This window comes from Mya arenaria, chromosome 14 (genome assembly GCF_026914265.1).
Source record: "Mya arenaria isolate MELC-2E11 chromosome 14, ASM2691426v1".
NCBI lineage: Eukaryota > Metazoa > Mollusca > Bivalvia > Myida > Myidae > Mya > Mya arenaria.
This window is the reverse complement of record NC_069135.1, coordinates 4,268,643-4,291,139: the sequence shown is the minus strand read 5'-3', so window position 1 is coordinate 4,291,139 and position 22,497 is coordinate 4,268,643. Positions and strand designations below refer to the sequence as shown.

Here is a 22,497-nt window from a genome sequence, read left to right as displayed (position 1 = left end):
TTTGGCTGAAAATGGGAAGGAAAATGAGTCCTTGATTTATAACATCAATGAAATAGCAAGCCTTAAGTATTTTCAATAAAGTGGGGACGTCTTAACATTGTTTTACTGCTTTTGAAGAGAAAAACATGTTATAAATATATTATCACATTTGTGTCCATTGTTTTTTTTAAATATTAAACTTGTTGCACATAATGATAATGCTTGGTAGAGTGCGCTAAGTATCAATCTGTGCAACTCTATTTAGCATTGTCATAATATGGACCCAAAACTTCATGATGGATTACTGGCACAAATTGCAATTGGTTCATTAGTTCTTGGATCAAATTTAGTTATTGTTGCTAAAAGTACATGAAATGTATAAGGTCAATAAATCCAGTAAGAATTGACATGTCTACACTGCTAAATGTAAAAAGCCTGGACACAAGCATGTGTACTATGACCTTTGAATGTCAGATGTGACCTTGACCCTTGAGGTATGGACCTGGGTCAAGGTCACTGCACATCATCTCAATAAGGACAACATTTGTACCAAGTAATATTGTAATCCATCAATGCAAGAGTAAGTTATAGCGCGGACATAAGCATGTGTACTCTGACCTTTAAATGTCTCATGTGACCTTGACCTTTAAGGAATGGACCCAGGTCAAGGTCACTGCCCTTGTCTCAATGAGGATAACATTTGTACCAAGTAATATGGTGATCCATCAATGCATAATTAAGTTATAGTGCGGACACAAGCATGTGTACTCTGACCTTTAAATGTTGTGTGTGACCTTGACCTTTGAGGTATGGCCCGGGTCAAGGTCACTGCACATTATCTTAATAACGACAACACTTGTACCATGTAATATGGTAATCCATTAATGCATAAGTAAGTTATAGGGCGGACACGAGCATGTGTACTCTGACCTTTAATGTGTCCCTGGTAACTCTGATCTTAGCGGTATGGACCTGGGTCAAGGTCACTGCACATCATCTCAATGAGGACAACATTTGTAGCAAGTAATATGGTAATCCATCAATGCATAAATAAGTTATAGTGCAGACACGAGCATGTGTACTCTGACCTTTAAATGTCTCGTGTGACCATGACCTTTGAGGTATGCACCTGGGTCAAGGTCACTGCACATTGTCTCAACGCGGAAAACATTTGTACCAAGTAATATGGTAATCTATCAATGCATAAGTAAGTTGTAGCGCGGACATGAGCTTGTGTACTCTGACCTTTAAATGTCTCTTGTGACCTTGACCTTTAAGGTATGGACACGGGTCAAGGTCACTGCACATTGTCTCAATAAGGACAACATTTGTACCAAGTAATATGGTAATCCTTCAATGCATAAGTAAGTTATAGCGCGGACACGAAATGTTACAGCCAGACGGACAGACAGATGGAAGAAAAGAAGGAAGGAAAGAACTGACAGACGGACAAAGTGCATTCCTATAATCCCCTCCCCACTCTGTGGCGGGGGATTAATACTAAAATATGTTATCAGAACAGGTTAGAGATGAGTAAATCTGACTGATGATTTTTGGGGTTATACTTTTTTTTGGTTTTAGGCCTTTTTTAATTGTTACATAGGTTATAGAGCATCATTGTATTTGTATCCTTACTGTACATACTGTTAATAATTTATTCATGGAGTTAAAAATTTTCTAGTAAAATCACAACAACTGGTGATAAGGACTGTTTTTCATTATTCTACGACAATGGCTCTATGCTCCTTTTCAGCTGTATTTCACTAAAAAAGCTTATGTTTAAGATACCAGTATTATTGAGTATTATTGAGTGCTTTTATTTTGTCGGGAATGAATATAAGCACCTGTTGACTGCAATAAGCATATTTGTATTCTTTTTCTGATATGAGCTGGACCAAAAGCTAGGGAGCTTGAGCCTTAGTCTCATAAAAAGCAAGAATTGCATGCAATGCACACAAATAAGTATCAATATTCACCAAGCGACTCAATGTGATGATGTTTACAAAAAAAAATTCAAAATGGTCTATAACTAGTATTAGAAGTTAATTTATTAAAGATTTACCAGATGAACATTTTCTTTTTTCTGCTGTGCATTTGTTCATTGTAAATATCATTTCAGTTTTTATCCTCGAAAAGAAAACAAGAGGCCTAAAAAGGGCCTATGCTCTACTGGCTGGGTTTGTGTGGTCAACATCACTGTTTTCGAAAAGAACCAACCTCTTATGGATATCTGAATACTGTACAAGTTTCATTGAGATACAATCAAACCTGAAGACTGTATCATGTTCGCAAGCATTTTTTACACAAAAGCATTTTTTTATACTATCAAGGCCCATAATCTAATCATTTCAAGGCGCATAATCTAGGCATGCATGGGCAGATCTAGCTGGTTTTTGAAAGGAACCGAGCTCGAATGGATATCCAAATACTGTTCAAGTTTCATTGAGATACAATCAAAACTGAAGACTGTATCGTGTTAACAAGCAATTGGTTACACAATAGCATTTCTTTATACTATCAAGGCCCATAATCTAGGCATGCATAGGCAGATCTGGCTGGTTTTTCGAAAGGAACCAAGCTCTAATGGATATCTAGATACTGTACAAGGTTCATCGAGATACAATCAAAACTGAAGGCTGTATCATGTAAACAAGGAATTGTTTACAGGCACACTGATTTTTTATACTATCAAGGCCCATAATCTAGGCATGTATGGGCCGATCTGGCTGGTTTTCGAAAGGAACCAAGCTCTATTGGATATGTAGATACAGTACAAGTTTCATCAAGAAACAATCAAAACTGAAGGCTGTATCGTGTTTACAAGAAATTGTTTACAGACGCACTGATTTTTTATACTATCAAAGACCATAATCTAGGCATGCATGGGCCGATCTGGCTGGTTTTTGAAAGGAACCAAGCTCTGATGAATATGTAGATACTGTACAAGTTTCATCGAAATACAATCAAAACTGAAGGTTGTATCGTGTTAACAAGGAATTGTTTACAGACGCACGGACGCATGGAACCACATACTACATACACATTACCATCGCATAAGCTCTTCTAGCCTTTGGCCAGTAGAGCTAAAAACTGATGTTCAACACAGGTGTTTAAACAAGATATATTAATAACCAGCATGTCTGATCACTTGTTTTGGTAATTTTATGCCAAAAATATGATCAATAACACAATAAATAATAATTTGTCATGTGGATTCCCCGCCGTGACAGTGTTAAACGCAATTCAAACGATTTAAGCATGCTTTCTTAGAGCATATAATTATGTTAAAACATAGTGTTTGAATATCTGTCTATTTCCAATCTGTGACATGAACAATGGTAAACTCTAATTCTACAAAAAATACATTTTGTTCCAATGAGGATTCCACCTCATGCATATAAAAATTATGGTTAACCCATGACCAAATGTATAAAATGACAGGTGCAGACAATAGTCATGTGCTTATCAATAAGTCTTGTATTCATAAATGCATTGTCAGGTAAAATAAAAGGTGCCAATTATTCAAGTAAGTATGTTCATAGTGTATAAGGCATAAATTTGAATCAGTTTTATATCTGAAAGAAATATAAAGTTCAAATCCAAATGTTCTGGACAATTTTCTGCAGGAAACAAACATTCTTCACATTGCCATAAGTTGTGTATTGATATATTAAAGCCATGTATTAAGTGGCACATTTTATGATTCAACAAATCAGAGAATATACAGCTATGATACAGTGAAGACTAATCCCTGGATGGTTATTGGTGTGCATTTGACTCCGCCTACCATCTAGGTGATGGGTAATTTTGACAAGCGTAGTTGGAAGTTCATATTTTTGCCTCTATACTTGATTAATCATCGAATGCAAGAAACACTGAGAACCTTCTTAAGAGAAATGATAGAGGCAGCAGGTTTACAGTGATAACAAGACAGCATCAACAAGACCCCAATTGAGAGGTGACATTCAATAAACGCTTGAATGAAATAACCATTGAAAGATTCACACTGCAGGGTATGTTCTTGTGTTCTTTTAGACTATTTGAAATACTTTAAAATACTTTTTACACATAGACGTGCTTAACTTCATATGTATATTGGTCAGCATAGAAGTTGTATATCTGCAGTTATCTGTTATATTTCGCATAGCTATACCCACTTTCTTAGTTAAAATGGTTTGCGCTGATACCTTCCATATTTACCGTTAACCGTATAACATTTCTATATTGTTGGAGTTCTACTTGTTTTCTTGCATACCGGACGTGTGTTTCCGGTCATGTGACCAGTGCTGGAAAAACCCATCTTACATACCCCATGTAAGATGAGTCACGCGCAACAACGCGCCACTAATTATATCATTTATTGTATGGTTTATGAAAAATAAATTATGCTTTTTCAATAAAGCACAATCAAATATATATGTTTGCAAGACTTTGAATTAAAATTGAAAATAAATAATCGTAAAAAAACGCTATTTTTAGTTACTGCACTCTATGACGGCAGTAAACAACTTCGCATGCGCTTTTTGGTGTTATTGTACAAAAGTTCGTTTTCAACGTCATTTTTTCCACAAATTGATAAATTTAGATATGCAAGAAAAATTATCAATCATGTTTTTCCGGTCCGGATCGAAAAATCCGACCCTCGGGCACGCTGCTTGGCCGGTAACTCGGCAAGCCTCGTTACCAGCTTACACATGTGCCCTCGGGTCGGATTTTTCTATCCATACCGGAAACACATGATAGATACTTATAATCTATATTGGCATCTGTGTTATAACTTATAAGGACATGTTTCTTGTTTACCAAATAATCTACTTAAATTATGCAATAAGTGTGTTAAATAAAACAAAATATTGCAATGATCAAAATCGATGTACTATTCTGCTTACCCAATCTATATGTAAATAAACTAATCACTAATGTCAGTTAAAATGTCAGTAAAAAGTATTAACATTCCTTTAATGTATGTAACCGTTCTTATTCATTTCTTCACAGTATGGCTGATAAATGCTGGGAAACAGTCAAGACAATATGCAAAATTGTAGTCACAGTTCTTGTACATCTATTCAGCGTCATCTGCAACATTGTAATGTTGATTGACCTATACACCATAGAGAAAGGACTTGTTTACGGTCCTCCATCCTGTGCCAAGAAGATAGCACTTACATTTTTCATTTCCATTTCCTTCTTACATAGTGTAATACAAATATTTTTATATATTGCGAAAGAACGAAAAACCATAAAGCCTTCCATTGCTGAAGCACATGATTTAATTGCGGTATTTACAAGCGAAATTCCCATTTTGATAGTAACAATCATAATAGCAGGCTGTAGAGAGGAAGAACTGAGTGTTTTTCAAATAGTAAAGGCAATATTTTTATTATGTTGGTATACCCTAAGACCGTTGCTAAAAATATGTTGTTTGGAAAAGATAAAGAATTGCTGTTGGGAGAAGATAAAGAATTGCTGTTGGGAAAAGATAAAGAAATGCTGTGAGAAATGTCAAGATACAGAGTGCAACTGCATATGCATTTTTTACTGTATTGGAGGTGTTATTGTTCTGATTTGCTTCATAGTTGTTTTGATATTTGTTCTTCACACACGGACTCCAGATGGTGAAATCCATTGCAGGTCAACTAAATGTGACGAGAAAATATTGTACAGGGATGCCAAGTATTTCAATAATGTGAGCATCTACTTCAGTCACAGTGATCTGGATTATTTCAATTCTGATAATATTCACTTCAATCACAGAAATCTACTTCCTTTAATATCCCTTAACAGTTTGAGAAAACGCAACAAAACACAAGTTGTCCGAGTTACTATTGAAAAGGTTGACAGCCAGTACAAACTCCAACTAAACGATGGAAGAAAACATGAATGCTTTATAATTTATCACCAGCTGGAAGGAAGAGGTGTTCATAAAGCACAGTGCTCAGAAAATTTTATTAAAAATTTACACAAAGAATTTATATTCCAAATGAAATATGTTATCTCAAAAGACAGATTTTTTCTAAAACCTAGACAAGTCTTTGGCGATATACACTACAACATGAAAGTGAAAACAAGAACAGAATGCACACAACCAGACTTTAGAGTAAGTGACAATCTTAAAGATAGGTCTTCTGACTCCACCACGGCTGTGTTACACTATTTTAGGTCCGCTGATGGTGTTGACAAGGACTATAATGTAAGGTATATCAGAGAAGAACAAAACACATTTCATCAGGCTCAAGACATGGAAGATTCCGTTGACATCTGGAACACCGGATATTCACACTGTAAAAGTAGTGGGAATTTAGCACCTACATTTGACAAAGAGATCCTTGTTGACTGTTGACTTGCGCAACTAAACTAATGTAATCAAGAGCTCAAGATAAGATTTTGCAATGAATTGGTAATTACCCACTCACTTTTTGCAATTGGGTATTCAGGTTTTTGCGTTGGGTAATTATTATTTTTTACCAATGATTTGAAAACATTGGGTTAAAAGATGAATACAGTAAAACTGCAGTTGTTCGAACAAGCAGTCGTTCGAGAACCAGTGGTCCCTCGAGGTCTGAGCTTGGTCCCAAACATTTTTCCTTCTATTCTCATATAAAATATACTGATGCTGCCTCGAAACTTAAATAAGTCGAGGAGACGAGCACTATATCCGGTCCCATATACACAAATCATGCACAAAACCTTAAGGTGTTTTCGCAAGTTGTAAAAATTGTGATGACGGTTAAAAGGAAATTTAATAGTGTGTGAAAAACCGTTTATCACTGTTTACGCATGACCAATGATAGTTGATAAGGGCATTTGAGAAGTTAATTATGAGATACAACAGTTTCATGAGACAGACAAGATGCGGCAATCATCAATCCTTGATTTTGCGAAAATTAAATCTGACTAATGCCATAATTTGTACTGTCATATTTAATGTTGCTTGTTTAGAAAATGTGCTTTTTGTAAAAATAAGCATAACTATTTATTCATTAATAATTGTTTTTTTCTTTAACATTTTGTATACAACAGTCTTTGAATATACAGTCAAACCTGGTTGAACGGTCACCTGCTTTAAATGGCCACCTGCCTTAACGGGCCACTCCAAATTCCCCCCGTACGTTTTTACTATATAATGTACGTGCATTAAGCGGCCAACTGTCTAACGCGGCCACGGCCACTAATTTTTGTCCCCACGAAGCCATATATTCACTAATTAGCGGCCACTAATCCCTTGTCACTGACACTTTTGCTTATAAATTTTTCCAATACACAGCTTTAATTGCATACAGTAGTTTACGGAAAAGAACGACGGCCTCGGGTATCTCCGTCATCCAATGAAAATGAATATTGCATCACACGATTGTCATGCGTGTTTTCTCATCGAGAAATCATGTTTATTACACGTCGGCGAATGTTTTGATCAGAATTGACACAATTAATGACACAATTAATACGATAATTAAATAATTCAGAGGTAAATTATTAAATACCGACAAAAACACCGGTTATTATGAATTCACAGCGGCGTGAAACGAGATACGATTTTTTTTATATTTTTCAAAGTGCACGGATTTTTATTTCTACGAACAAAAATTTACAATGCATTGTTCTTGATATTTTTTTTTAAAGTTTTATTATTGTCGAAAAAAAGACTAATCGAAAGTGTTTGACTCTAAAAGAACGTGTCGAGTGTATAAAGTTATTAGAAAACGGCCGTAGTGCAAGAAGTGTTGCCAATGAATTTAACTGTGGACGGACTCAAATCAATTTCTTACTATCGCGTAAGCATGAAATTGTGGAGGAATATGAAAGCAATGGAAATCCAAATGCAAAAAGACAGAGGAAAATTACAGGAAATGTGTATGCACATGTATTTTTGTAAATGTGTAGACTGATTTGTGGTGTGTTTTGTTTATGCTATGCTATGCATCAACATTTATTTAATGTACGGACTACTTTAAAAAGTGAACTAAAATTGTGAATGTACATGTAGTTGTGTAAATGTGTAGACTGATATGTAGTGTTTTTTTTATGCCTTGTATTAACATTTATCTAATGTATTTTATTTATTAATTTGAAATAAAGTTATTTTATCTATACAAATGTATTTGTATTCAATCTTCTTCAATAATATGGATACAGATGTTATTGATTGTGGTGTGAGGTGGTGGTTAAGATACATACTCCATCTCTGAATAAAGCTAAAGTGGCAGAAATGTCAAACCTGGATTAAGTGGCCACCTGTCTTAAGCAGCCACTTTGATCATTTCCCAAGGGTGGCCACTTAATACAGGTTTGACTGTATGACCGATTTCCACAACGCAACACAAAATCGGTGTCGTAGTAAACAGTCAGTTTGAAGACTTCAAACTTAATATACACTGAAAGATAATTTATAACAAACTGGAAAATTGAAACTCGGGTTGTTCCCTCGAGGTTTCAGCTCGGACCCCCGCATCCTCGAGCGATCACAGTTTTACTGTACATGCAAATTTCATGAAATGTATTATATCTACCTATGAATTTTTTTTTAAATTCAAGGGAGTATTACTACGATCCCCTGAATGAAAACAGATTATGTTAACAGGACATACTATCTACAAGAATGACACTGACACTAAAATAAATTGTTACATTGTTGCTGGATTATTTCCTGGGCATCTTTGTTTGAACTACCAAGTTTTTTTTCTGATTTACAGTATGTATCGATTTGATAACCTTTTTGCAGTCTTACAAGTCCTTTTGAGCGATTAATTTTCAGATGCTTGAATTTTTGTATATAATCAGAATCATATTTTACTCATGAAGCGCCTAGATGATTATCTTAATAAGCAGACGATTGATTTTGTTTACAATTCAAACTGCACTTTGCTTACAGTATAACTCATTAAAAAAAAAACTGCCAAGCTTATAAAAACAACTGCGGCATGCATGATCAATTATCATTTTCAATGCATTTTTATATGCTTGAAAATAAACTTATTTGTTTTTCTGTGATCTGAATTGCATATTATTATGCAAAGTATTTAAAATTTCAGTTATTGAGTGGAGACCGTTTTTTCACCTTAAGGGCAAGGCCTTGACTTGGTTCTTTGACCTACTGATCTCAAAATCAATAGGGGTCAGTCACTAGTCATGACCAACAGGCTTAAGTATGATGTTTCCGGGTGCAAGCATTCTTAAGTTAATGACTGAAAACCTCGAAGTTTGACCTACTGGTCATGGGGTCATGTACTGGTCATGAACAAATTGAATACCAAGTATGAAGTTCCTAGACCAAAAGGATATTCAGTTATTGAGTGGAAAGTGTTTTCACCTTCAGCACTCAAAATCAATAGGAGTCATCTTCTGGTCGTGACCAACCTGCATACACGGTATGATGTTCGTCGTGGATCTTAGCCTCTCAATTTATTGAGTGGCAATGTAGAGTGAAGTCTGGACTGACCAACCACTGACAGGGCAAAAACAATTATTCTCCCACCTCAGATAAATAAATCCAATAATTTAACCATGCTAGAAATTCTTATCTTGCCCACCGGCGAAGATAAAATGCCCGTATGGAACTCCTTTTTAATGGTCACCACATTGTAATTGCCTCCCTTGTTGAAGACTGTCGTCTGTAGCATCATGGAAACCTTGTCTTGTGGCAATATTTAGAACGCCAATTAATCATTTCTCGCTTCAAATGTCACCATAAAACAGTTTTCACGCACCTTTCAAGAAATAATGCTTCACTCTCCTTAGAACTATTTAAAGGCTGATTTGACTATTAACATAATCTGATTTACTGTGCGCATATCCATGACAAACACGAATTATGGCATATCCATATGCAATTGTTTTCACTAAGCACAAAAGAGTTCCAGCAAAAAATACATTTTTACTTAATTTTGCTTAACTGAGGTGGGAGAAAAAGCATCTACCATAGCCGCTCGTGTAATATAGGTTCATCCTGACCCTCGCACAGGGTGTTTTGCAGCAACGACATTAACCGAGTTTCCGCAAATCACCGTGCCCGAGAGTCGGGATGAATCTATCTTACACGAGCGGCTATGGTAGATGCTTTTCCTCCCTCATTTATTGAGGGAGATATAATTTAATGTTGCAATCTGGTAGGCTATCAATATTGTGCATTTATTATGCCTATAAACATCAGATCAGAAATGAATTTTTGACACTTCAAGGGTTTGGAGAACTTTGAACTTGTATGCTTAACTTGTTTCTAGACATTAGTGGACATTGTATAAGAAATGCTCAAGTTAGAAAACAGTCTGTCATTATGTAGTAAATTTTTGAAAAATCAAGGGCAAGTTAATCATGACTTTACCAAAACACTGCTATAGTGATGCAACATGTTTTGCTTTATTAATTGAAAATTCATCAATTAGCTTCATGGCATTGAGAAAACGATTATTTTGAAATCTTTGTCTTTAAATAAACATGCAAATTCATAAAATAAGGCAGATTTTTATAAAGGCGCCTATAAAAAAATGAGCAGGAGGCATTTTGTTCGGTTGTAGGGAAAGTTATTGTGAATTCTTCAAGACTAAAAAAACTGAGGATGAAATCAAGTTGAAGCTTTACTTTGTTTGTGTGAGAAAATCCTTTTCAAGAATCTAAGATCACCTGGAAAAATAGCAATATTATCATTGTATATGGTGTTCTTATCCATCTTACTTTTTGTAATTGTATGCAGTAAAATAATAAGAATTACTGCACTACAGGCGACAACAAATATGTACTCTACTTTTGACATACATGTACTTTTTCAAGTCAAGGGAAGGAAATCTTATAAACGATGGAAAAAATAGTATCTGAGTTGTCTGCAGAGTGAAATGATCAAGTTATCGTTCACCAATATTTTTCATTCTTTCACCGATATGCGTGAAATCAATTACAGTCCATAGCTGATTTGACACTCATCATAGCAATTGGTTTTAACAGCAAAAAAGGACACAAAAGAGTCTCATTGAAATCTTAAGTTGTCAAAAAACTCGCATTTATATCAAGGACAAAAATATAAAGTACAAGGCAGAAGCAGACTTCTGTTAAATCATATCGACCCAATATAAATATTAAATCTCTGTAGATAAACCCTTTCAAACAATTAGGGTGACTACAAGTTTTGAGTTCAGCCATAAGCTGTATTTTCTCTAAATTCTACCAGCAACCGCAACTTTTTTGCAGCTTCAAAAAATAATGCTGTACAACACAGGTGTCACTAAAGTGTTAATCAGAATGCCTATACACCCTCCATCCGCTGTCACAACTAGACAAGTGAAATGGAGATTCATTAGAGAACAAAATTCCAGACCAGTCATTTTGTGTGATCGTAGAAGCTGCTGCTAACCTCGCTTGATCAGCAATGTTGGTGTGAAACAATCATATCACAGGACAGCATGGCCTTTATAATGTAATGCTTGCAAAGACGAAAAATATGTATAAAAGAAATGATGGACACAAACATATAGGGTTCATTTTTTTCTAATAAGTGCCCTAACTTCATAAAAAGCCAGAACTGCGTACAAAGCACACAAATAAGTATCATTATTACCAAGCAACACACTGTTATCATGTTTACAACATTTTTATTAAAACAGTCTATTACTAGTATTTAAAGTTGATTTATTTAAGATTAAACAGACAAACAGTTTCTTTTTTCCGCTTGCATAAATCAATTTTTATTTCATGATGATAAATTTCTTAGCCTTACTAGCACAAGTCTTGGTCATTATCCATATAATTTCAGTTTTTCTTTCCCAGTTGTAATATTTTATTGTTATTAAAGTATATTTCATGCTCATTTGTTTTATGTGCATTGTTATTGAAAAAAGAATCGTACCATGAAAATTGCCTTTTTAAAGACAACTTGACATGTGAATGCAATATCGTCGAAAAAAAATCACTGAATTTTAGATGCTCAATGCCAGTATCATCGTGTTAAAAAGGGATGTTAATCACCAGCTTGTCGGATCACTTGTTTTTGTAATTTTATGTCAAAAATATGATCAATAACACAATAAATATTTGTTATTTCTTTTTTATTTAAGTTTTAGAATTAAACAAAAATTTACTAAGATAAACCATGACTTGGTGACTCATTCTGTAAACCTTGACTATGTATCTTTTAAGTGTACACATACATAACATAGGCAGTTGAATACCAGGATTCTAGGTAAAATATTGCATTGGGATCTTGAATCCATGGACTACTAATCATTTTCGGCGTTGTGACAAAATGGGACATGACCCATGACAGTGTTTCTATAGGGATAGTGTTTGCCATCATTACAGAAAAGGGTACATTGAAACTTTGCAATCATTGAAAAGGGTACATTGAAACTTTGCAATCATTACAGAAAAGGGTACATTGAAACTTTGCAATCATTACAGAAAAGGGTACATTGAAACTGCCTGTCTTAGCAAAAGAACGAGACAAAGTCCATCACAAACTGGGGAAAAAGAAATCAGATAAACATACAATGATGGTCAATTGTAACCACGCCCCCCCCCCCCCCCCGGTCTGGGGTATACGGGGGATAGCCGGGAAAATGGGCCATGTTTTTACCTTCCTGGTGGCCCCGCAGTACCGGATGAATGCGGTGATTTTGTCTTTGCGCCCAAAATAGCAGAGAATGGGCCTTACCTAGGGTCCCTGGAGTGCGGGGGCATTTGGTGGGGGATTCTACCAGCAATTTGTCCCCACAGGGCGGGGACTTTACCCGGGCTTGGCTGGACAGAAAGTCAAAGACCCCACTAATCCGCGGACCTGGCGGGGCCGTGGTTACAATTGACTGGTGCCATTATAGTGTTCTCACACATTCAACATTCAAAAAAAGTGACTGAGTAACAGTCATTCACCAAACTTTCTCACTCACACACTAGCACAGTGTTAGGCGCAATTTGCACGATATGTTTTAGCATGCATTCTTTAAGCATACAAGTTCAAACATAGGGTATGAATTTTCGAAGGTCTAATTTCCAATATTGCAACATGAACAATGCTAACTTTAACTCTAATTTCAAAAAGAAATGCAATTTGTTCTGATAAAGAGCATTCCACATCATGCATATGCCCATATCCTATTGTAAACGCGCAGACGATAAAAGTCATGCATTGTCTAGCAAAATAAAATGCGACAATTAAAGAAGTAAACTTAAGCATGAGAAAATACATTAGTTGAATAGGTTTTATGAGTCATCGATCTCAGTAGATAAGGAATAATTACTAGTGCATTTTAGATTTTACAGGGACTAGACACCAGATGAAACCATTGCAAGAACAAAAGATTAAAAACTTCCATAAAATTGATAACGTTGTTAACAACGCATTGAATCTTTCCGATGTATCACATAGCTAATGACACATGTATCTATCGCAGTTTTTACTTATTTTTCCAATTCAAAATTTACCAGGATTGTCTGCCACGTAAACCCCATGAAATTTGAAATATGCTTTGATTTATGTCTCTGTACTAATCACATGATTTTCACATTATAAATATACACACTACCAACTGGGAAACCACTATTCATAAACTGGTAAACCAGCTGTGAAAGGGATGAAATATTCTTTTAATCATGTAAAATGATTTGTAATCAGCCTCATATAATTATACTAGTTCATATTGCTAATTCTAGGCTTGTTTTAAAGAAATACTGTATTTGCCAGTTTTGGGACCTCCTGATGCCTAGTCCCTTTAATAGAAATACAGAGTTCAATCTCAAATCTTTTGGACAATTTTTTTGTTTGAAACAAACATTCTTCATTCTTGCTGAAAGTTGGGTAGTGATATATTGAAATTTGTTCAGTGGACTATTTTATTGATTAACAAACTACAGGGCTGGTATCCATATAACGTCTTAAGTCATTGCCTATCTCAAGTCATTTCCTATCTCAAATAATTTTCCTATCTCAAGTCATTTCCTATCTCAAGTAATTTTCCTATCTCAAGTCATTTCCTATCTCGAGTCATTTTCCTATCTCAAGTTATTTCCTATTTCAAGTCATTTTCCTAAGTTAAGTATCTAACTGGTCATATGATATAATATCTAAAATATATCTGAAATTCTTATTCATCATTTATTTTACTGAATATACATTTTTTAAAACCCATTATACTTTTGTTTTAATTTGACTATGAACAATTTAAGAAAACAACTTAAGTTAAAAAATGACCTATGATGTTTAATGAATACTGCCCCAGGATGTATACAGCTATGATGTTTAATGAATACTGCCCCAGGATGTATACAGCTATGATGTTTAATGAATACCGCCCCAGGATGTATACAGCTATGATGTTTAATGAATACCGCCCCAGGATGTATACAGCTATGATGTTTAATGAATACTGCCCCAGGATGTATACAGCTATGATGTTTAATGAATACTGCCCCAGGATGTATACAGCTATGATGCAGCTTATGCTGATCCCTGATTAGTCAATTGCAGCTTTTCACTCTAAGACATATTTTTGACTCCATATATGACTCATAAAATTAAGCAGATTTTTTTAAGTTTGCTGAATGGGAAAGGATTGTGCTTATTTAACATGCAGGGTTTTCAACGTCACATTGAATAAATTGTCAATTGAGTAAAAGCATGTTTTAACAGATGGAACCTAAGCAAATCAATACTTTATGTGCACAAGCATGTTTTTTAAAGTGAACTTTTTAAATAATGTGTGAACTCAACCTTATAGACCAACTAAGGAGAAATGATAAAGTCAGCAAGTTAAAAGTAATAAAAGACAGCAGGGACATACAATTTTAACTTTATGTTATGTAAAAGAGCTTATTGAGAGGCGACATAAAAATGGGCTCAACTGGAAGTCCTGTTGTTACTGAAAGTATCGAACTGCAAGGTATGTTCTCGTGTTCTTTTGGAAAAGAAACCTAGACATGTAACATTTATTATGTACATCGGTCTAAGAAGTTGTGAACATGCATTTTTCTTATATATTTTAGATAGACAATAGTTATGAAAAGATTACTAACATGGAACGATATGGGCAGGTCCGGATAAAACATTTAAGTAAATTCGATAATCAACCCGGGAGGATATCTGGATCAGTAATAAAAGCAAAGGGTGGTTAGCGGCCTCAAATTTTGAAAAGCTACCAGAAGAAATATGACGCCATAAAAGAGTAGAGGGTAGAGTCTAAAACACAGATCACAGATAAATGTATATTTGAAACAGAATAAAAAGGAATCATTTGTCATTTATTAAAACAAATTCAACATAAATGTATACTGAATGACCACTCAAACAAAATTCAACAGTTTGGTTACGTATAGCCAACATTGCAAACTTCATGACTTACCGTAATATTTTGCGCCACAAATTATATGTGAATGCTGTCATTTTCTATAAATTGTTAATCAGAATTAGAGTTGATCTTAAATTCTCATCTGGATCCCTACAACTTCTGATTAATGGTGTTTAAGTGTATATATTGTTTATCAAATAATTTACTTTTAATTTAGAATCAGAGCCTGGAAACAGCAGCGGACCTCATGGCATAAGCCAAGTTGTCAAGAAAGACAGGACAGTTTTCGATTTACTCTGCATAGCTGCAGATTTACTCTTCATACCTGCAGTATTAGTCAGCTTCTTCAGCAACATTGTAATGTTGATTGATCTATACACCATAGAGAAAGGACTTGTTTACGGTCCTCCATCCAGTGCCAAGAAGATAGCACTTACAGTTTTTATTGCCATTTCCTTCTTAAATGGTGTAACACAATTATGTATACATTCGGTTAACATTTGGTTCAAGCACTCTAAGAAAAAGGATTTAGAAATTATTCCTGAAGGGTATGATTTATTTGCAGCATTTTCAAGCGAAATTCCCATTCTGATAGTAACAATTGTAATAACAGGCTGTAGAGAGGAAGAACTGAGTGTTTCTCAAATAATAAAGGCAATAGTTACATTATGTATGTATGCTCTTATATGCTGTCAGGAATGCTGTGGGGACAAGCTGAAAAAATGCTGTGCGGACAAGCTGAAGAAAGCCTGTGGTGAATATGACCAAGAACAGGCAAACAAAGAAGATAATCAAGGTACAAAGAGGTTCAGATACTACATAAGCATATTCACCTGTATTGGAGGTGTTATTGTTCTGATTTGCTTCATAGTTGTTTCCGTTTTTGTTTTTTCTACACGGAATACAGATGGCAAGATCCTTATAGAATCAACAAAATATGATGAGAAAATATTGTACAGGGATGCCAAGTATTTCAATAATGTGAGCATCTACTTCAGTCACAGTGATCTGGATTATTTCAATTCTGATGATATTCACTTCAGTCACAGAAATCTGCTTCCTTTAATATCCCTTAACAGTTTGAGAAAACGCAACAAAACACAAGTTGTCCGAGTTGCTATTGAAAAGGTTGTTAACAAATCCAGACTGCAACTAGATGATGGAAGAAAGCATGAATGCTTCATTATTAATCATCAGCCAGATGGAAGAAGTGTTCGTAAAGAACAGTGCTCAGAGAATTTTATTGTAAATTTACACAAAGAATTCATATTCCAAATAAAATATGTTATCTCCAAAGACAGATTACTTCTGAAACCTAAACAAGTCTTTGGCGATATACATTACAACATGAAAGTGAAAACACGAACAGAATGCACACAACCAGACTTTAGAGTAAGTGACAATCTAAAAGATAGGTCTTCTGACTCGACCACGGCTGTGTTACATTATTTTAGGTCCGCTGATGGTGTTGACGAGGATTATAATGTAAGGTATATCAGAGAAGAACAAAAAACATTTTATCAAGCTCAAGACCTGGAAGATTCCGTTGACATCTGGAACACAGGAATTTTACACTGTAAAAGTAGCGGGAATTTGGCACCTACATTTGACAAAGAGATCCTTGTTAACTGTTGACTTGTGCAACTAAACTATCTAATCAAGAGCTCCAAATAAGATTTCGCAATAAATTGGTTATTACTCATATTTCTTTTTTTGCAATTGGGTATTCAGGCTTTGGCGTTTGGTTATTTTTTTACCCAGTGATTTGAAAACCAATTGGGTAAAAAGATGATTACTTGCTCATCAAGTGCTTAGATGATAAATATTAACAGACACTCAATATTGTTTATGATCTGTACTGCACCATGCTAACAGTAAATATCATTTCAAAAAACAATGTTAAACATATAGAAACAACTTCATCAACCATCATTTTGTATGCATTTTTATACGCTTTCTGTTATTTGAATTGCATGATTAAGCAAATATGCTGCTGATGTTTGGAGCTCTAGGAAGGTCATTCATAAAAATTATTTCTTAACTTAAATCATTTCCCTAAATTTTCTGTAGTCAAATTAAAAGAAAAGTAATGTGTTTTAACATAAAATTATATATTTCTAATCAAACAATGCAAATAAGAGTATTTAAGATAATTTCTATTATTTTATATAATAAGTGAAATACTTAACTAAGGAAAATGATTTAGGTTAGGAAATGACCTAAGATGGTTTACGAATACCAGCCAAGACCTAATGTGAAACATCCAGCAGCTTATGATTGGAGCTGTGAACTAATGTGAAACATCCAGCAGCTTATGATTGGAGCTGTGAACTTATGTGACACATCATGCAGCTTATGATTGGAGCTGTGAACTAAAGTGACACATCATGCAGCTTATGATCTGCACTCCGAGCTAATATGACACAATGTTTTATAATGCTAGCATCATATGAAAGGGCCGTTGTTGTGACTGATATTTCCTTCATTTCATTTGGGATTTAAATGTCCTTTATTACTATATTTTGTTTCAGATTCATACAGTCGAAACCAGTTGGCTCAATAACGCTTGGCTAGATTTCTTTGTTGGCTCAAACTTGATGTTAAGAACCAATTCACAGTATTTTGGCAGGTCCCTAGGATATCGAGCCAACAGATTTCAATTGTAAACCATATGGTTTGTGTGCTTTTGAATAAAAAAAATCAAATGAAATTCTTTTTGATACAAAATAGTTTTTAGAATACCATTTTATAGTGTAATATTTGTTAGTATTCAATCATATTTTTTTTTAAATACAATGTATCTTTTATAGAGGAAGTAAATTGATGGTGACTATGTAGGTTTCCCATTGTACATTGTGTGACAAAGACTGATATTTTAATATCTAATGATGAATTATTTAGCATATAGAGGATAATTGTTTGTTTCTATTTGCAGTTAATGACACATTTCACATAATTATTTTTATTTCCCTTTTCTGCAGAAAAAATCAATTCAATTCCATTTTGAAATTATTTTAGAAAATTCAGCACATTTAAAATACCAACTATAGCTGTGTCATGTGATTTCTATTAAGTTCAAAACTTGTGAAAGTGAAGAATTATTCAATCATGTTTGCGACATAAAACATTGTTATTTACACCTGCTCACATTTTTTATACGGGGTTTGTCTATTGAAATTGTCTATAATGAGTGCAATATATTCAATGGAATTTGTTAAGATAGCAATAGTAGAATATTGATTGCATTTGTTCAGCTTACACAGTTTACGCATAAACGGATGGTTATGAAATACTTGAAAAAAATATCTTCTCTGATCAACATAAATAGCGTTATTGTTATCAGAGCTAAAGTTATCATTCAACTTAAATGTGAATGGTAGGCAATTTGTACAATAACATAGGGCAGTGTCATGTACACCTTTGTTTCATTCAATTATGAAATCATGATGATTGATAAAGACTTCTGGCACATATTGCAATCATGCTTGTATTTTTCATACAGGATAAACTTGATTCTTTAAGTAGAAATTAAAAGCACAGCAGATATCACCCAGACAAACTCTGATTTCCAAAAACCATGTTTTTTGTACACTGAACTTCCCCTCATTCCAATCTATATTTGAAGTTTCATTTCAATCCCTTTAGTATTATCCAAGATATGGCCCCGTTAAGCACCAATTATGAACAAATGGGGGAGATAACCCAATAAATATGCATGATGGAATTATGGTTCTTGTGCACTGCACATCCTTTCATTGCCATCTTTCTTTATACCAAGTTTTACTTTAATCCCATAAGTAGTTTTAAGCTCTTCTCCAGAGAAGGGTGTGAAGGAGAAAAGGACGGACGGACGGACTCCTATTGTGGTGCCTAAAAATGGTAGCAGATATGGAATCGTTACAGATTGTTTTGCCATATTAAACCTTACTCCGTTTTGGTCATTGTATTTGATAATATGTTTCTGATAGTGAAGTGTCGACAAAATAAAAATAACTTTTGATAGCCATGCCCATTAAAAATCACTTTATTGTGCTTTTTTTACCATTGAACCTTCAGTGTGACTTTGACCTTTGACATACTGACATACGTGTTGCTTTAGACATGCAGGCTCCTCATGTTAGACATTTCGGCCAACTTAGTTAAAAATCCCCCAAGTAACAGCCCAGATAAGCCAACACCTGACGAATGGATTTCTTTTTATCTTTTGCAATTTTTATCACACATTCTTTTAACAATTACACAATGGGAAAAGCACAGTAGCCTTCAATTCTAACAAGTTCCTGTTTAAAGGTACAAGGCCCTACAGAAACTAATCTAGACATGTACAATGTCACAAGACAACAAACACATTACAAGAACAACCCTTACCATGTGAGCACCCTTCCCCCAAACACATAGAGGGTCTGCTGGTCAATATCAATGACCATCTGATGGTCAAAGATGAGCTTCGGACCACCCATGGACGCCGTGTCCTCCGTTATTAATGTCCACTTTCCACTCACTATGTCATACATGTAGAAGTCACTCTGTAACAATGACACAATCAAATACAATAGAAAATATGATGCATATTTTTTTTCGTTATTTTTCTGTAATATGTCAAATAATTCAAGAAGTAAGCAGGAATACTAGTTTGTAAGTTTTCATAATAAAAAGAGGATGGTATTTGGGATCCAACAGAATTCCAATTTCAAAGGGGTTTATCTTCAATCAAATATATCTTGAGTGAAGTTAAATAAATATAGGATCTGACACGAGTTGTCATTTAATACAAGATTTTATTAAACGAGTTTATGAAATTTGTTAGTAAGCGAGCCTCTGGCGAGCTTACTAACAACTTTCATGGACAAGTTTAATAAAATTCTTGTATTAAATGACAACGAGTGTCAGATCTTTTTTATCACATGCTTAAAACCGTGTTTTTATTACCAATTTAGTTCCAGTTTCTGAACCGATTGTTTGACAGCCAAAGTACTCAGAGTAGAATGTCAACGATGCGCCATATAAATAGTTCCAAATTAAAATGACAAAAGTAACTAGCAGTTATCAAGTTTTAATTCTGATAAAGCGCTTAACAAGTCACAACTATAAAAATGTGTTGTAAAATATCCAACAGCATGAATAACGAACGATTTTAACCAAAAAAAAACAATAAGTACACAATATGATGACATCACAATTAGAGTACACGCATTTACGCGGTTTATGTGACCTACATCGGTCTGTCAAGTTTAACTGTGTGCACGGATTTAAAGGTTATTCGCTGTCGCTTTCTACGATGATTTTGCAGCGTTTATTAGTGTAATTGGAGTTTCACAACATGCAGATGATTACGGCAGAGCCTTTCTCTGTACTACATGGATGTTGATGTTGAAAAAGTTCCACCAAGAATGTTTCCAGAGAACATGATGTTCTAGCCACCATGGGATGTGTAAGGAGATGTCTGTGCTGCGGAATTCGTATCTGTGTTTTCGGTAACCGACAGCTGATTAAACTGGCAAGCAAATGGCATTGATTGCGTATTGCTTGTGTTGTCAAGATGGAAATGTTTGAAATGTTCTTGTGATGTTTGTCACTAATGTGGCTGTATTTCACTATTTGTTGACTGACTGGATCAGGGCTTCTAAAACTTTGGAACCTCAATCGGTCCGGACCCGGCGACGACCCCCCCCCCCCAAAAAAAAATAATCCCCCCCCCCCTCAAAAAAAGAAAGACCTGTTCAATAGTCCGATTTTATAGAAATGTCATACATTTTCGCAACGTCTTTTCTGTCAATATTTTTTGCGATGTGGCAATTCGTAAGAGGGCTCTAGGGCCAGCATAGCCGATTCGGATAGTCATTGATACAAGTTTAATTCAAATGAGATTCTCATCGAGTTCTGCCATGTGAAAATATGGACCGATTTTAACACTTAATAAGGAAAGCTGCAAGCAGATAATTAACACATAGTTTGTTTAATTGTGTCAAGTTACAATTACGATTACAAGTGTCTGCTAATTAACAGATAGGCTATAGAGTGATCAGCGTAGCGGAAAAAGCAGCTGGTCGCATCGGTCTCATGGTAACCAAGACACTTTCATGACCCATTGGATGTAGTTTTGAATGTGTAAATGACCCATGAATGTTTATGTATTACAATTTCTATATCTTTTACTGGCTTAGTCGTTTTGGACCGAAATTCCAAAAAATTTTTTAGAAAATTTGGGACCGATTTTGGACCGATTTTTTTTACACTTTTTGAAACTGAAATCGGTCTTGCTTGGTCAAAATCGGTCCAGACCGGCAAATTGCCGGTTTTTAGAAGCCCTGGACTGGATATTTCTGTGACTAATGATCTTCATTATCTGGTTGGTGGAACATTGTTATCAGAAAGTTTTTGTACAAGATGCTTTCTGGCACTATGATTCGTTAGTCATTTGTCTCCCGGAAGTCTTTCAGCTTTATTATTGAGGTAAGTATTTGTTGGCATTTAAACCATTTTGTTTAGAAACAATGCGGAGGGATATCTAGGTTGCGTGTGATTAGTCTAGGCAATAGAAATGTCTGATAGGTTATCTTAGACATGTGTAAGATAAAAATATTCGTAATGGGTATATTACACGGAAAACAAGGGTAAGCATGTGATAAGATTGTTTTTTTCAAAATGTTTATTGGATTTTACGCATACGGACACAACAAGTCCAACATGACTTACAAGAGCTGTCACAGAGACAGCACGCTCGACTATTCCGCCGCTTTTCAGTGTAAGGATTAAAAAGTTTTGGCAAAACATGCATGGATCACTGTTAGATTAGTTTTCAATGCAAAACATGATGTGCAGAGATATTAACATAAATGTGGTTATATGCAAAATTTTAACCAGAATTTTTAAGTGTAATAATAAAGGGCCATTATTTGCAAAACACAGTTATCTAACTTGATTATTCAATTAGGTTGGGTGGTTGAATACCATTGTATATAGTCTCAATGCAATACATTAAGTAGTTGCTGAGATATTATCCTATGTGTGCTAACATGCAAGACCTTAACCAGAATTTCTAAGTCACATAATAAAGGGGCAAAAATTATATAATATGAAAGATAGAGTTATCTTACTTGATTAAATAAGAAGGTTAAATGGTTGGGAGCCTGATTGTAAAGTTCCAATGCAATACATGCATGGGTAAAAGTTGAGAATTTTGAAAATCCTGAAAAATGCTGGGGGCCGCAGGGCCCCCGGTCAGGTCCAGGGCGAAGCCTTGGCCAGGGGTTCA

General features: G+C 34.9%; 3 protein-coding genes across 3 annotated transcripts in view; 2 read left to right on the top strand and 1 right to left on the bottom strand.

Moving 5' to 3' along the window:
• LOC128217417 (muskelin-like) overlaps nucleotides 1-22,497 on the bottom strand; it is a 54,879-nt gene that overhangs the window by 18,807 nt on the left and 13,575 nt on the right. The window contains exon 10 of the mRNA XM_052924561.1: nucleotides 19,611-19,768. Within this exon, the coding sequence (XP_052780521.1) occupies nucleotides 19,611-19,768 (158 nt within the window). The remainder of the gene's footprint in view (nucleotides 1-19,610; nucleotides 19,769-22,497) is intronic.
• LOC128217419 (uncharacterized) lies at nucleotides 3,548-7,984 on the top strand. The gene is made up of 2 exons (XM_052924563.1): nucleotides 3,548-3,992; nucleotides 4,975-7,984. The coding sequence occupies exon 2, from the start codon at nucleotides 4,976-4,978 to the stop codon at nucleotides 6,317-6,319; it is 1,344 nt and encodes a 447-aa protein (XP_052780523.1). The 5' UTR covers nucleotides 3,548-3,992; nucleotide 4,975; the 3' UTR covers nucleotides 6,320-7,984.
• Nucleotides 14,541-18,379, top strand: LOC128217418 (uncharacterized). The gene is made up of 2 exons (XM_052924562.1): nucleotides 14,541-14,837; nucleotides 15,460-18,379. The coding sequence occupies exons 1-2, from the start codon at nucleotides 14,789-14,791 to the stop codon at nucleotides 16,875-16,877; spliced, it is 1,467 nt and encodes a 488-aa protein (XP_052780522.1). The 5' UTR covers nucleotides 14,541-14,788; the 3' UTR covers nucleotides 16,878-18,379.